The 15352-nt window shown below is 39.4% G+C and overlaps 1 protein-coding gene across 1 annotated transcript; it reads left to right on the forward strand.

Moving 5' to 3' along the window:
• Positions 1 to 1136: 1136 nt before the first annotated feature.
• Positions 1137 to 14932, forward strand: LOC134445274 (prominin-2-like). The gene is made up of 24 exons (XM_063194349.1): positions 1137 to 1207; positions 1376 to 1619; positions 1939 to 1985; positions 2586 to 2791; positions 3134 to 3254; positions 3400 to 3463; positions 3586 to 3675; positions 5282 to 5469; positions 5555 to 5629; positions 5740 to 5803; positions 5905 to 6055; positions 6376 to 6534; positions 6846 to 6969; positions 7254 to 7414; positions 9161 to 9245; positions 9651 to 9797; positions 9947 to 10018; positions 10183 to 10272; positions 10859 to 10912; positions 11225 to 11305; positions 11734 to 11802; positions 12169 to 12258; positions 12794 to 12903; positions 13552 to 14932. Exons 2-24 carry the CDS (start codon positions 1397 to 1399, stop codon positions 13682 to 13684), a joined length of 2604 nt encoding a protein of 867 aa, XP_063050419.1. The 5' UTR covers positions 1137 to 1207; positions 1376 to 1396; the 3' UTR covers positions 13685 to 14932.
• The last annotated feature ends 420 nt before the right edge of the window (positions 14933 to 15352 follow it).

The raw sequence follows: 15352 nt of genomic DNA on the forward strand, positions 1-15352 counted from the left end.
TCAACACTGTACTTGTAGTCCTATGACTCATTCCAAGACATGCTGAGACCTCGCTGAGAACACATCATTGCCCATAAGGCACCGGGCCACGAAAGGAATTCCACTGATCACCAATGAAAAGCCACACCGTAGACCCGCCTAGAGTGTAACCTATTCACATACAAATAATACATTGGAAAATGAAGAAAAAAATGATTGAATGAAATACATAAATTAAGTAATTGCACGGGTTAGGCCTACTATAAGTAGAGAATTAGTGTGCATGGCGGATTGAGTAAGTGAACTATATTTCCAACAGTTCTAGCCTACACGTGTATGGCTTAATAGCCTAGATTTCATCAAGATAATATGCTTAAAGGGACAGTTTGGTCAATTTCAACATGCAGTTGTAATGCTCACACTACCCTGGACTTGTCAGTGCCTGAGATTTTTTCTTCTTCTTCTTCAGCCGTTTCCGAGATCCTGGTCATTGTAATGGGGGCAGCTCTTTGTTTACATTTCAAAAAAACATTTTTATTTATTCCCAAAAACATCCAAAAGGTTATAAAACATCAGCAGACAACTAGCAAACAGCAGTACCTTTTGGGAAAATATTTGGAGTTGGCCTATGTTTCATTTTTTAAAAATGTAAACAAACGCTGCCCCCATTAGAATTGCTCATATCTCGGAAAGGGCTGAGCCAAAAAATGTGGCATCACCAGGTACTGACAAGTCAAGGGTAGCGTGAGCAATACAACTGCATGTTGAAATTGACCAAACTGTCCCTTTAACATGTGGCATGCTTTAAAAAGTCTCTTGCCAATGTACTGTAGGTTGTAACACGGGTCAGAAATAATACCTAATGGTACAAAACGTCATCTCACACTAACCCATTTCGCAATGAAAATAACAAAGGTGTCTTGCATGTCTTTATTGAAGGCCTACTGCATTTACTTTGGCCATATGTTGCCCCTGGCCTAGTTCCTAGGCCTACCCCATGGCCTAATAAACTGGCTCTATTGTCAGTCAGATAACTCGCCATCAACTAAGTTGGCAACCAAGAAGGCTGCAAAACTTGTTCCTTCCTATCCCTTCTGAGGCATGCCTCTTTCTGAGCCTCATAGGGAACAACCTGTGCAAAAACTCCCTCAAAACAATGAAGCTCCTCATGCAGTTGTGCTGACGGACAGCTCATGCTGTATCACTGCAGATACTTTTACACATGAAGGTAAAACAAATGTTTGTTTTCTCTCTCTCTTTAAAATACATATGGCATTCTAATTTTGTCTGATAATATTTGAATAGCTCACAATTTCAGTCTAGTGTTGATGCAGTGAGGATACAGATATTTTTCCCTTTTCTTTTCTGTTCTCTTCTTTTTTGCTTCAAATCGCAGGTCATCTTTTAATGGGTCACGATGCTACAGCATGGAGTTGCGTCTGTTTTGGTCTTCCTGTCCATATGCAGCGCAGAGCCACTGGATAGCTGTACTGTCGGCAGCCATGCTCAGCTGCTCTTCACGGGCAACTTCACTCAGATGCCAGGGAGCCGGGTGGCCAGCTCCGCCGGGGCCCTGGAGCCTCTCTACAACTTTGCCCGACTCTTCCTGGAGGCGGTGCAGCCACATAGCTTCCCATTAGGTATACATGGCATCTGTTGCACCTTTAGACACCCAGGTCCTACCACTAGAAAGTAGTAACTGACTTTAAAAAAAGGTAAAATATCCCATCTATGTACAGTACAGTAGGCTATTGGTCAACATTGTGTATGCTATTTCAGTTTAGAAACAAAAGAACAACACCTCTCTTCCTTAAAAAAAAACGGTGATGTTCACTTTATCATTTCTACTTCATACCTCCTTCAAGTTTAATTTTTTGCTGCTTAGATTATTAACTGTTAATGTCATTTCATCTCTCTTGCACACTTATATTGTGTTTCTTTTTTTCTTTGGTTTCAAAGAGCTTGCCATTAATGTTACGAGAAATTTACCACTGGACAGGTCTAAGGTGAGGGCTGTTATTTTCGTATTTTCATTACACTTATACTTTGTGTTTTTTATTTATGAGAAACATATTTTCGTATACGTGTTAAGTTACAAAGTAGGAACTAAGTACTAGCATGTTTGGCAATTAATCCCTGACAATTGAAAGTTCTGGAGCCCCATAATGCACGTTGTTTTGTCAGGGGAACAGTGTAATAACTTAGTTGTTGAAAGGGTTTTACCATAGTAAACATACCATACCACACTACTATGACATTAGTTCCTTTACTAATACATTACTACTTTGTCCTTGCCATGACAGCCAATTTATAACAGGGGCCATATCTAAAAGGGGTTTAAAAGGTGAATATGGGTTTTTTTTGTAATAACAGTTCATCCTGCCCATTCACAAATGCTATCTTTTTCATGTACATTTCCCACCACCATCAATTTCTAAGTTGCCTATTCATTGGAAGTTCATTCACACTCTGATGATGAAATGTTCCACAGTCCCCATTGTGTAATGTGTCTGAGAAGATAGATAGATTAGTTGGTATACACCTAACTGGATATACCGCATGTTGAAGTGCTGAGTGTGTGGGTTTTGTGTTTTCTTTGTGGGCAGCTTGTTCAATATGAGGCGGGTTTCGTAGTGTGCCTCATCCTGGCCATCCTGTATGTGCTCATCATGCCCGTGGTGGGGGCAGTGTTGGCATGGAGACATTGCCACCCCAAAGAGGCTCTGCCGGATCAGATTGTGAAACCCTCGACGTGGCCCTACAAAGACATCTGTATAGCAACGTGCCTGGCAGCTGTTGTTGCTTTATTACTGTGAGACACAGTTTATTTATTTATGTGTGTCTCAGTGTCTGTCTCGGTCTCGGTCTCGGTCTCGGTCTCTGCCTATGCCCATCTCTCTCTCTCCCCCTCTCTTTCTCTCTCTTTTACACGTGCATGCGCGCGCGTGCACACACACACACACACACACACACACACACACACACACACACACACACACACACACACACACACACACACACACACACACACACACACACACACACACACACACTTCAAAACTAATATCTTTAAAAGGATTACCATGAGTAATGTTATTTCAGTCAGTCCATGTTAGTATCCATATAAAGGCAGTTTTATTTTTGTCTTTCATAGGGTTGGTGTGATTTTGGCCTTCACAACTAACAATAAAGTACGGGAAAACATGAGACCCAACTTGCGTCAACTCAGTTCTGACATTGGAAAAGCTGATGAAGTTCTCAAGGTGATCCCAAAGGTACAGAATGCAAGTTTCTTTGTAGTGTCTACTGTTATGAGCAAAGTCATATGTTTATTGTATCAATCTATTACATACAGTCATATAATTCTCAGATCATACATATGAAGTCACACTCACAATGTTGCTATGCACCATTTTCTAGAATATTCAAGCAGTCATTGAAGAATTTTCGGTTCCCAAAAGAGAGATTATAAAGGAATTAAATGGTGAGTCAGGAGGCATCCTGGGTTAAAGCATAAATGGCTTGAGAGTTCTTGTCAAATTGATCCTTTATGTTGCCAGGCTTGCCTGTGAGGTCTTTTAAAAGTTGTTTATTTTTTGTTTCAAGGTACAGGGAATGTCATCGGTGAAAACATAATTTCAGCCTTCACAGGAAGTGTTCAAGAGTCGTTTTCAGCTCTCACCGTGATCATTGAAGGTGTGATTATACTCATTTGTTTCAGTGAATTCAACCCAGAGTAACCCTAACAACTGCACATGGTCATCTTGAGACAAATATAATATAATAATAATATATAATGATAATTTTACTCATCGTCCTCATGCACCTTACCAGGATCTATGTTCTGCCTTGAATACTATTTATGTCTTATCTCTAATAGGCCAGTCAATCTAGCTCTAAAAAGGCCCAACCCCGGGACAAATTGCAATGGTAATGGTTCCTACTTTTAAGTGATCCTTAAACCCCCTTGTATCACATATTAAACATCTACAGCTTTATATTTAGTGGAACATACTTTATTTCAAGGTCAAAGTTGGCAGACTTCCCATTCATTTCTCCATAGGGAGACAATATAGGAGATAAAGGTGAATAGGGTAAATTTTGTAACTATGACACATTCATTTGAAACTTTCACAGTTGGTAACTCACATCCAGGCAAACAATTTTTGTATTGCAGGTTTTGTATTGCATGTCTGAAATATGATGATGAAATATGCAAATTGAGGTCATATGTACTGAAATGTGTGATAAAATCTGTGGTAACAGACCAAGCATAAAACAAATTGCAATAGTAATGGTTCATACATTATATTGATCCTTCAACCCTTCTGTATTTCATATTAAAAATCTACTTTCATCAATTCAGTGGAACTTACTTTTCCCAAGGTCCAAAGTATCTGATTTTACCTACTGAATGTCAAAATGCATTGGAAATCTGCTACTTCTGACCCTCAAAACAGTATGTTCCACTAACGTGAGGAAGGTAGATTTTTCACATGTGATGTAGGGTGGATTAAGTATCAGTAAAAAATGTGAATCATTACTTTTACGATTTGTTTTGCCCATTGTTGCATAATTTATCACATATTTACGTAGATGTGATCTCATTTGCATATTTAATCATCATATTTCAGACAACATGATGCCATACAAAAAATGTTGTCTTTGTTTGAGTAAATCACTGTGAAAGTTTTTTTTTTATTGATATCTCATTGTTTAAAATTTTAGCCTATTCCCCAAGTATCTCCTATATTGTCTCCCTATGGGAAAATTAATGGGAAATCTCCAACGTTGACCTTAAAAAAAGTATGTTCCACTAAATATAAAGCTGTAGATTTTTAATATGTTATTTAGACATACCTAGGGATTACAAAAAAACTTGGAATGATTACTATTGCAATTTGTCCCAGGTCAAACGCTAGATTGACTGGTCTATAACTTCTACACCACAATATTATACAATAGATGTATCTATCAACACTCATTTCTGTTCATGTTAATCTTGTCTACCTCAACTCAGAGTATGTTTTTTGCATATTTGTCTACCCCAACTCACAGAATATGTGTCTGCACAATTGACTTTTTATTCTTCTGTAGTCTTATTTTTTTCCCTCCTTGACTATTGCCTGTGCTACATGTGTCTTGAAATGTCCATGTCCATGTGAACATTATGAGTATTTATGTAAGCTAGGCTACTTGACACCTTAATTTCCCCCCGGGGAAGTTACTCTGTTCTACTCTACTCTACTGAATGCGAAATGTTTGTCATCAAGTTACAATGCAAGTCACTTAATGTTTTCAGATGTAAATGGGGCCAAAACCAACCTGGCACAAATGGAGACGAGACGAAAAAGCCTACAAGCTCGCCATAACAACCTGGAAAGTGGACTACAAGCAGTCCAGTCTCATATTCAGACTATACAGAGTGGTTGTCCTGACTGTACGGTCCCAGATGCTCGAAGACTGAGGACAGTTGCTGACTACAGTCAGGTGTGTGTGTCCTGGAGGGTTTTTAATTTATGTTGTTGTCTTAAGATAATGTGTACTGAAGTATGTTATCTATCCCCTTTTTAAGATTCCAAGTGTGCAACCACAACTTGATCAGATAAACGAGCTTTCTGGCAAACTGACACCAGGTATTATCCAAAAGGTATGCACACCGTGCAAATGCATGTAGCCTACATGAAAGGTGTAGCAATTTATAATACTATATGTTGCGAAATGTAACCCTTATTCACCTGGATTTTGGTGTCTCTTCAGGCTAATGCATCTTTCTATTCCACTCCTGAAGCATGCACCCAAAGGCTGGAACCAACAATGAAAGGTACATTTACTTGAAGAAGCAATGACTTTAAATACCCATTTTTTCTCTCCTCTTTTCATATCATCAATTGTATTAATTTTTTTCATGTGATGCCAATTTAGAGATAGTGCTGGACTTGGAGAAAACCGAAGATTATTTGAGGAACTGCAGCAGACGGATCCCTACCTTGCGGTCCCTGGCAAATGCACTGTCAACTGTGAGGCGATACGTACACCGGTACTCAAAAGTTGTGGATGACGCTGACTACATCAGGTATTATTGTCACTATTGCTAGTATTGTCAGTATTAATGTTATTTTTCATATCTTTGGCCCTCAACATTTTTGCTGATAATTTCATTTTGTCTGCCATATCTTCATAAACAATGCTTTTCAAATAAAGTCAGGATCCAGAGTTACAGTATATAAACATAAAATTATACACAATGCAATAACCACATCATGCACCAGACTATTTTATAATCAGAGTACGGTCTTGATAGTTTTTTAGTTAAAGAGCTACAGATGGTTCAAATACTGTTTGTCCTTTTAATGTCATGCATTGTCATGAACTGCTCTCTCTTGCCCCCTGTAGGTGGTCGGTGTCAGTCCTGTTCTGCACTTTGATTTTGATCATAGTCATACTGATGGCAATTGCACTCTGCCTTGGCCTGCCCGCAGAGTATTCCTCCAATCCCTACTGCCTTCTCAGACAAGATCGCTTTAAGCATACAGCAGTCAACCTCCTCCGAAGGTGAGATATTTATGTCAGAAGTATTGATAATGTGATGCTGAGCTGTTCCATCAAGACATATGCTATTGATTCAGCAAATCACTCCTCCTTCACTCATCTCTTTTTTCAACTAGACTTTATTTATTTTTTTACTACGGTGCCTTTTCTTTAACACTTTCTAGATTCCTTGTTTACGTTTTTTTTGCTCATAAATTCTTGGATTCATGACAACATGAGAATAAATATCTTTAATCTTGTATCTATAACGTTGAGTGTGTTTTCACTTATTACATTTGACTTAACTTTCTCTCATACTTAATTGTGGTTTTCAGCGCTGTTGTCATCACATTCATCTTCTCCTGGCTGTTCATCATCCTGGTGTTTGTCACCCTCTTCTTTGGGGGTAATGCTCACTGCCTCGGATGCCGGAGCTGGACTAGTGGGAAACTGTTCGAGGTGAGGAATAGAGGTAGCCATGCTGTCCATGTGTTGAGTGTACAACAACTGCTGTCAAGCAATCAAGGGCTGTTTAGAAAGATAAAAAAAACATACCATATGAACATATTCAACAACCTTGTTATAAAGAAAACACAAATTCAACAGACTCAGAGTGAGTCGCTTCTCTGTAATTTCAAACATATAGAGAAGGGCCAGTTCTAAGAGTGTTGAATTTTACTTTCAAAGTGCTAAATTAAGACTGCAAACTGTAGTGAGTACAGTATGTGTCATCTTTTGTGAAGTTCGCTGACAGCAGTGAGGATCTCTTCGTCATTGGTCCAGGCATCAACAGCACCCATGAAGTCAACTCAACTGAAACCCCAAACCCAACTCCATCATTCAATACCAGCCAGGGAGGCAACAGCTCCGTCACTGTCCAAGTTAACACCGCAGAGATGTACCGGTAAGCAGTTTGCTACGAAGTAAATTGGGGAGTGTTAATTCCACAATCAAGCAAGTACAAATATGCACATCCCAACGTAGGGCAGGTGCAAGGCAATTAAAGCAAATCCACTAAATAGTGAAACAAAAGTCAGCAACACTGCTTGTCTTCCCATGTTTTTTAAAAATTATTTTAAATCAAAATTAGTGCATTTCGACCCGACTAGGTCTTCCTCAGGCAAAGTGAAATACATGGAATGAGTGCAGACAATTTATCAGTTTGTACAATCAGCTGACCTGTCACTGCAATCAGTTGATCTGACACAGCTATGTCTGATCAGGTAAAGCATAGAGTCAGCACTGTGGCACAGACCACTCAGCTTATTTTGTGTGTAAAATACTCAATACTGTGGATTGTTTATTCTTCATCTAAAGCAGGGGTGTCAAACGTACGGCCCGCGGCCCGCATCCGCATCCGGCCCGGATGTAAAAAAAAAATAAAAAAAAATTTTACTTTTTTTTTTTTAATGAAATGACCGAAATGCGCAATTACGGCCCTCGGGGCAAAATCGAGACCTGCATGACATTAACCCAATGGTCCCTCTGTTATACTGTATATATGTAGTAAAGTGCACATCACACTTCTATTATAAATGGTGAATTTGTACTGTAACAGGCATTTGATAAAGTTCATATATTATAGATCTCATATATAGAGATAAAATGTTAATACTTCTTATTCGTATTGTATTGGTATTGGTTGTAATTAAATAATAAATATAATTGGATTTGTATTGGTTCCTATTAAGCTGAAACTGGAAACGGGATGTTAGAATGCGTGAAAATGCAGGAAATTACATCTAAGAAACACAAAATGTTCAGGGGGAAAAACCCCAGACCCCCTGCCAAAATGAACTGTCCCATATTTAATTAATTGACGTTGCCAATGAATGAATGAGGTCAAGGAAATTGTGCATAGGATTATCAGTATGCATTGCTTTCTACATATTCAACACACTTAAGACGTGATAGTACTGAACACTAATCCTCTGCTTTACGTTTTTTTTTGCGATGATGTTACTAATGCGGCCCGCTTGTATGCGGCCCCCGGACCAAAATGAGTTTGACACCCCTGATCTAAAGGGTAAGACCAATACCATAGGGGTATACCAAGAAGCTGGTTCAGTAGTAAAACAGGTTAAGTTAACCTTGAGGTAGAGGTAAATCATAACTAAAGGATGCTTGCAGGTATATCTATTAGCAGGTTTACCACTTTCGGTTGGTCAACTAAGCCTGTTTATCACTTAACCATGTTCTTAATCCACCCCCCATGAGGTGAATTAGCCCTGCAAAATTAGCAGGTGCAGATGTATTACAGAGAGGTCATGAAGATAAGGGACTCTTTGCATAAAACCCATACACATGTATACTGTTATGTCCATGATAACACCATGAAAAAGAAACAATATTGACTTGCATTGTCAATAAGTGTGTTGATACGCTTCCTGTGGTGAATCTCAGATTCAAATTTAGCAATATTAATGGACAAAAAATGTTTACCACTTAGAATATGACGGGGGAGGAGGTTGTGAAAATACAGGTCCAAAAGGAGCATCCAGCAGAATAAAGTTTTGGAATCACTGGTTTATGTGAATGCAATGGAATAGGAGGAGAGGGGAATGGGATGGAATGGGTTTGAATGGAATGATATGACATGGGAATGGACATTTGATAAATGTGCTTTTTGAATCTGCTTTCTGCGTTACAGTGGCTGCTTAAGAGGACAGTCTCTTTTCTACAGTATGAACATGGATAAGGTCTTTCCCATGGACACATTCCTGAATGTCAGCCAGGTACTATACATACTATACATACTATAACCCCAAACCCCATGACCAAACATGCAGGCACACAGGAACATACACACTGTACATAGTACATGGTGTACTCGAGCGTGCGTGCTCGCACGCACACACACACGCACACACACAGACACACATGCCACACACACACACACACACACACACACACACACACACACACACACACACACACACACACACACACACACACACACACACACACACACACACACACACACACACACACACAGACATGCACTACACGTGCACATAAACAGACATACAAAAATGCACAAATGCATCCACACATATGCACACACAGACACACAAACACACATTTTCCAGAGAGTTCATATTTGTCCAGTTTATGACACATCATGCCCTCTTCCTCCCCAGTACCTGCATATATTCAATCTTAGATTTCAAGCCCTAAATGTTAAACTGGATCATGTCAGCCTTCTACAAAACGATGAAAGAGAAAACCTTCAGGAGTTCAAGGACAGCTCGTTTGGTCAGATGAATTTTACTGCGCTTCTAAACCTGGTTTGTATGCCGTTATGTCCTTTGATCCTCCAAAAAATGAATTGTTTAGTACAAGTACTTAGTGCTTTTAGTTTTCATTATTTTTGATCAGTTTTATTTCCTGCATAGACGTTTAAGACATTAACTTACTATTTGACTTTGTCTTGAAGTTGAACCTGCCTGTGGTGGGCACTGATCTTATGGCCTTTGCTGAGGAACTGGATGAAGCTGCAGCAATGGACGTGAGTTTGAGTCTTTCATAGATCGCACCAAGAGACCACAATAAATCACAAAATGATGAAGTTCATTACAGTAATCATGCTGTTTTGTGACAATACACAATGAATGTCTTCCATCCATTTGTTTCCATTCCATGTGTCTCTGTTTTGTGTTTGTATTGCGACAGGAAAACAGCGCTGTCAAAGAGGATTTGGAGAATGGGGCAAAGATGACAAGAGATCTCGTTCCTCTAGTTGAACTGCAGGAATCAGACAGGGTGAGTTTCTAAACTACTGTTTTTTTAGAAAGTGCACCCAAGGCCATGCCATGGCTCAATCGGTAGGGCACTGCACTGTCATGCCTGGGACCCAGGTTCGATTCCGTCCGGAGGTCATTTCCCGATCCAGTCTTTCTCTCCCACTTGCTTCATCTCTCAAACTGTCCTATCAAAAATAAAGGTATAAAAACACAGACATATTTTTAAAAAAAGAATGTGCACTCAACTCAAAACTATTAAAGGTATTCGAGTGCGAGGAACTGGATCAGTACATTTGTTGTAGAAAAGCTGCACTCTCGATTGCAATTCTTCTTTTTATGCTACACATGCTACACATGGCCATTAAATAAACAATCAAGAATTGCAATCGAGGGTGCGGCTTTTCTACAAAAAAATGTCTAAACTGCTGTGTCACATTGCCAACAGACAGGAAACTCGAGTGCCTGTCCCTGTCACAGTCACAGTCACTTGACGCGAGCAGCCTGTTTTACAGCAAAAAAGAGAATGTATAGATAGCAAGACCTGCTGATGGATATCCTGTTTTTAAAAATGCTTATGAACTCCCTGAACTGCATATGTCTTTCAGATAGCACTGATAATCATTGTGAACACCCTGAACAAGATCAGTCAACAGTACGAGGTAGGTATTGTACATAGATATTGTACATATACAAAGACATGACGTGCAAGTAATAGGCGATATGTTTTCTCAAATAGCCTCCCGTGGTGACGTTTCATGTATTGCATTTTTGCTAATATGAAGTGCCCCTTTGTCCTTAAATAAAGAATTACAGTTACCAAATCCCTGACATAAATTGTGCAAACATATGCAGATGCCCTTCACTGCACTAATCTTTGCAAAGTCTGGTCTGGTATGTATGTTCATCTGTCTGAAGGTGGCATTATGTTGCTATTGTGTGACTGTGCTTGTGACTTCAATTTCAATGTGCAGGGCAATGTGGATTTGGCCTTGAGTCGTATTGCCAAGACAGAGAAAGAAATGAATCTTCATACTCCATACATTACTGGAAATGTAAGTACACTTCAGCGTCTGAGTTCAAAGGTCAAAGATTATTGATTAATTGTCACATACATACTTACAGTATTTGTAGTGAAACGTGGGACTGGTACTGTTGAATCAACTGTTGTCACGCATGCAAACCTGGCACCCTGGCCAATGATGTATCAGTGTGCCCAACTGCATGTATACCTGGCTCTGGACTCGATGTGTGTTTGGCTACCCCTGCAGACAACACACACACTGTGGGCGGACAGACAGACAGACAGACAGACAGACAGACAGACAGACAGACAGACAGACAGACAGACAGACAGACAGACAGACAGACAGACAGACAGAGTCATTGCAATACCTAGCCTTACATGCTCTGGGTGGCCAAGTAATAATGGAGACATTTATGGAATGGATGCACACTTCATCACTGGTCTGTGTTTGTTCAGGTGTCGCAGTGCTTACTAGAGAAAGGAGAACGCTACTTCCAGGAGTACAGTGGCTGGGTTCGCAATGCGGTGGGTGACAGTGATGTGTATCAATGACATGATGTTCATTAGGACATTACGTTTGACCTGTTTAGCATTTATTAGGGTTTTTTGTAAATACCTTGAGACACTTTAGCAGTGGTTGTGCTGTACAAAGGAAGGGCAAACAATATAGCTGATTTTACCAGCATTTAACACATATTTATCCACATGTATCAACAACTTTAAGCCAGGGACAAGACACAAAAGACATTTTGTGCAAACTGGATGCAAAAAAGATTCCTATTTACAGTATTTGCGTTGGCCTATACAAATGATGAATATTGGCAATAGCCTCAGGGAAAATAGAATATTTTTTATACTAACCTGTTTTGAAACTGCTTGTCTGTCTCATAGGTCATACATGAGATCTTGGACTGTAAATGGCTTCCTGTGACAGTAGAAAACATTGTCAATGCAGCTTGTCACAATATAATTGATCCTTGGGTAAGCTGATGAACATATTGTTGGAGAACTAAAGTGAAAGATATGTTTCGATTGTGTTTCTTAAACTGCTTAGTGTGTATGTATGCATGTGTATACATATGTATGTATGTATGCTTGTACGGTATGTATCATGTATGAATGTGTGTATGTGGGTGAAAGACATTTTTTGGGGGCTCAGTTGGCAGGTGGAGTAACAGCATTTATTGCCCATTAAGTAATTAGTAATTGGTGGTTGATATGCTGCAATGAATATGCCTCTCAGATAGCACACTAAAAACAAACAAACAAAAAAAAATCCATACAATAGTAGCACTGGCTGTCATTGCACCACCCTGACGTGTGCTACTGCTGAAACGTCACTGACACATGTATGCATGCATGCTCACATGTAGTATGTATGTATGTAATTATGTATCTACAAGTATGTATCTGTGTATGGGTGTATCTGTATGTGTGTATACACATATGTATTTGTTTGATTGATTGTTTGTTTGATTGATTGATTGATTTGATTGATTAATTTGTGTGTATGCAGAATGCATTCTGGCTGTGTTTAGGTTGGTGCTGTGCATTCCTGGTCCCTGGGGTAATTCTCAGCATCAAAACATGCAGGCGCTGGTGGCACTCGGTGTCTAAGTCCCTCAGGTAAACATAGGCCTACTGTACTTTGTTGGCTTTACTTGTCATCTAGTCGTGAATTCCCTTGGTAATCCCTTGGGATGTTCGACACTGTGATGACTATGATTTATTTTCTTTCACAATGCTACTATTACTATGTCAGATTGTCACAATAGGACTTTTAGAAATGCACAACAAATACCTCTTTTAATGTTCTCTCCATGTCATCTGTTGTCCAGTCTTGCACTTTAAATGTCTGTATGTGTACTGTCTATGTCTATACTGTCTATGTCCATACCTAAAGTATGTGGGAAAGTAAGAAACGTAATTTCAAATTCTTTGTATGACCCGTGCATGTAAAGAAATTGACAATAAAACCGAATTGACTTGACTTGGGCCACCTGGATTAATTAGTTAAAGTCCTGTACCACACATTCCAAATGGCCTGATCTTGCCTGCCTAATTCAACCAGGTATTGCCCTTATCACCTGACTTCTGCTTGGCTCCGTGACTTTTTAAGAATAATTAGGGCAGTCACCTGGTTAAATCTAGCAGGTAAAATCATCTTATTTGAAATATGTGGCACTGGATTGTAACTAATGAATCCCAGCACTGCTTACAAACTTGAAGGGCATCCATATCAGATATCAACAATGCCCTCTTATTCCCAAATAGCACTGCCACTTTGGAGGACTTTGATACTGACAGCATCCCTGAGGTAACTAAACCCCAGAAGAGTCTGAAGGACATTGACGACAGCTCCAGTGAACATGACAGTGATGAAGGCAACAATGATGAAGATACTTAAAGCAACACCGAGTTATTCTAGCTTTTATTTTTGAAAATAATGTTTCCCTATAGCAAGTTTGTAGGGGTGGCACATCTCTTCTCTGTAAGTGTCGTGACTATTCAGGTTCCAACCTGTAGGACAGATGAAACGAATGAAAATGACGGGCAGTTGGTAATGGCATCACCTTTAAAATTTCATTGTAGGAAGTTGGAGCAGACTGGAAGGCATGCTCAGAAAAGGTGGCGGAAGTCATTGAGCTTGTGTAGAGATCAAGCGTGATAAACAGGGAAAGCATTTTTGGCATCAAAAGTGTCAAAAGAGTTGAATTTAAGTTATCAATATGATAATTATTAGCTATGAAACGGTTTGGTGGCAGCCAATGGAATGACTTTAGTTTCAAAACATGGGCCTCATTTGGTTTCCCTGATCAAACATTAAAAAGTTGAATTTGTAAAACAAAGGAAATATGTTCTCCGCGCTTCTAAAGTAGGCCTAACAATCCGGTTCAACCAGAGCAGGATTAAATCAAAGGAAAAATAATCTGGAGCCTCACGGATGTCTATTTCCTGTAGTTAATTTGATCAGTGCAATCAGACTAACGTTTCGACATGCATCTTCACCAGAGTCCTCCACCATCAGTGTGGTACCAGATTCTTTTCCCATTCTAATGAATTGGTCTTTACAGTCCAGCAGAATTCATCAGCTTCTTTGATGCATTTTCTGACAACAATCTTTTCCTACAGTTACTGTAGGCTCCAAGCTTTTGGGCCAACTTGTTTGTCTTTATTTGTTTGATGTATTATGGTGACATTTACAGTTTATTTTGTTTACATTCAAGAGAGCACTTTTTCTAGATATAACTGGGAAACTGGAAAACAGTAAAACTAGGAAACCATTTTAGGGAAGGCTGGACATTTGAATACAGTCTAACTTTGTCTTCTGGTTTACAGTGGTGTAGTGGAACATGAAGCTATTTAAATAAACCTAACAAAATAAAGTAGTTTACATAGCCTACTGTAGTGCGAGGCAAGCTATACATTAAATGAATGTGGGAAATGTGCTAAACTTGGGCATAAACAACAGGTCCTTGTGACAAATGGGAAATCGGTGAGTCTCATGTTGAGGTTTTATGGACCTACTGAATGTGTATTTTGTTTAACATTCATTTACCATTTTGTAAAGCTTTTATGTAAATATGTGCCAAAACATCAAGTGCTGTGTCGATGCAGGACACACGTCAAAAAGTGATTAAAAACAAAAGAATTTCGAGGCACTCTGCTGCATAGTCCTTTTTATTTTCACATGAGTGTTCTTGGTTTTATTGCCTGATTCCTGCTCTTCTCTTTTCAAGGGAAACCTATCAGTTAAACTACTGAAAATCTATGCTGGTGTTTTAAGTCCAGTCAAGTCAAGTCAAAAATCTTCAATGTGCAGTTTAACTAAAACATATATAAATGAGACATTGACAGTAATCCCCCCCCTCTCTCTCTCTCACACACACACACACACACACACACACACACACACACACACACACACACACACACACACACACACACACACACACACACACACACACACACACACACAGTGTGCAATAAGACGACTGACATACTGATGGACACAGAGAGAGAGAGAGAGAGAGAGAGAGAGAGAGAGAGAGAGAGAGAGACGCAGCAGAAGTAG

The sequence above is a fragment of the Engraulis encrasicolus genome, chromosome 3, assembly GCF_034702125.1.
Source record: "Engraulis encrasicolus isolate BLACKSEA-1 chromosome 3, IST_EnEncr_1.0, whole genome shotgun sequence".
Lineage (NCBI taxonomy): Eukaryota > Metazoa > Chordata > Actinopteri > Clupeiformes > Engraulidae > Engraulis > Engraulis encrasicolus.

Bases quoted from the DNA above. Each gene is read 5' to 3' on its own strand.
- LOC134445274 (XM_063194349.1), top strand. From the start codon at position 1,397: ATGCTACAGCATGGAGTTGCGTCTGTTTTGGTCTTCCTGTCCATATGC. The intron at 6,056-6,375 runs GTATTATTGTCA...TGCCCCCTGTAG, and splicing joins GATGACGCTGACTACATCAG to GTGGTCGGTGTCAGTCCTGT. The intron at 7,415-9,160 runs GTAAGCAGTTTG...TCTGCGTTACAG, and splicing joins AACACCGCAGAGATGTACCG to TGGCTGCTTAAGAGGACAGT.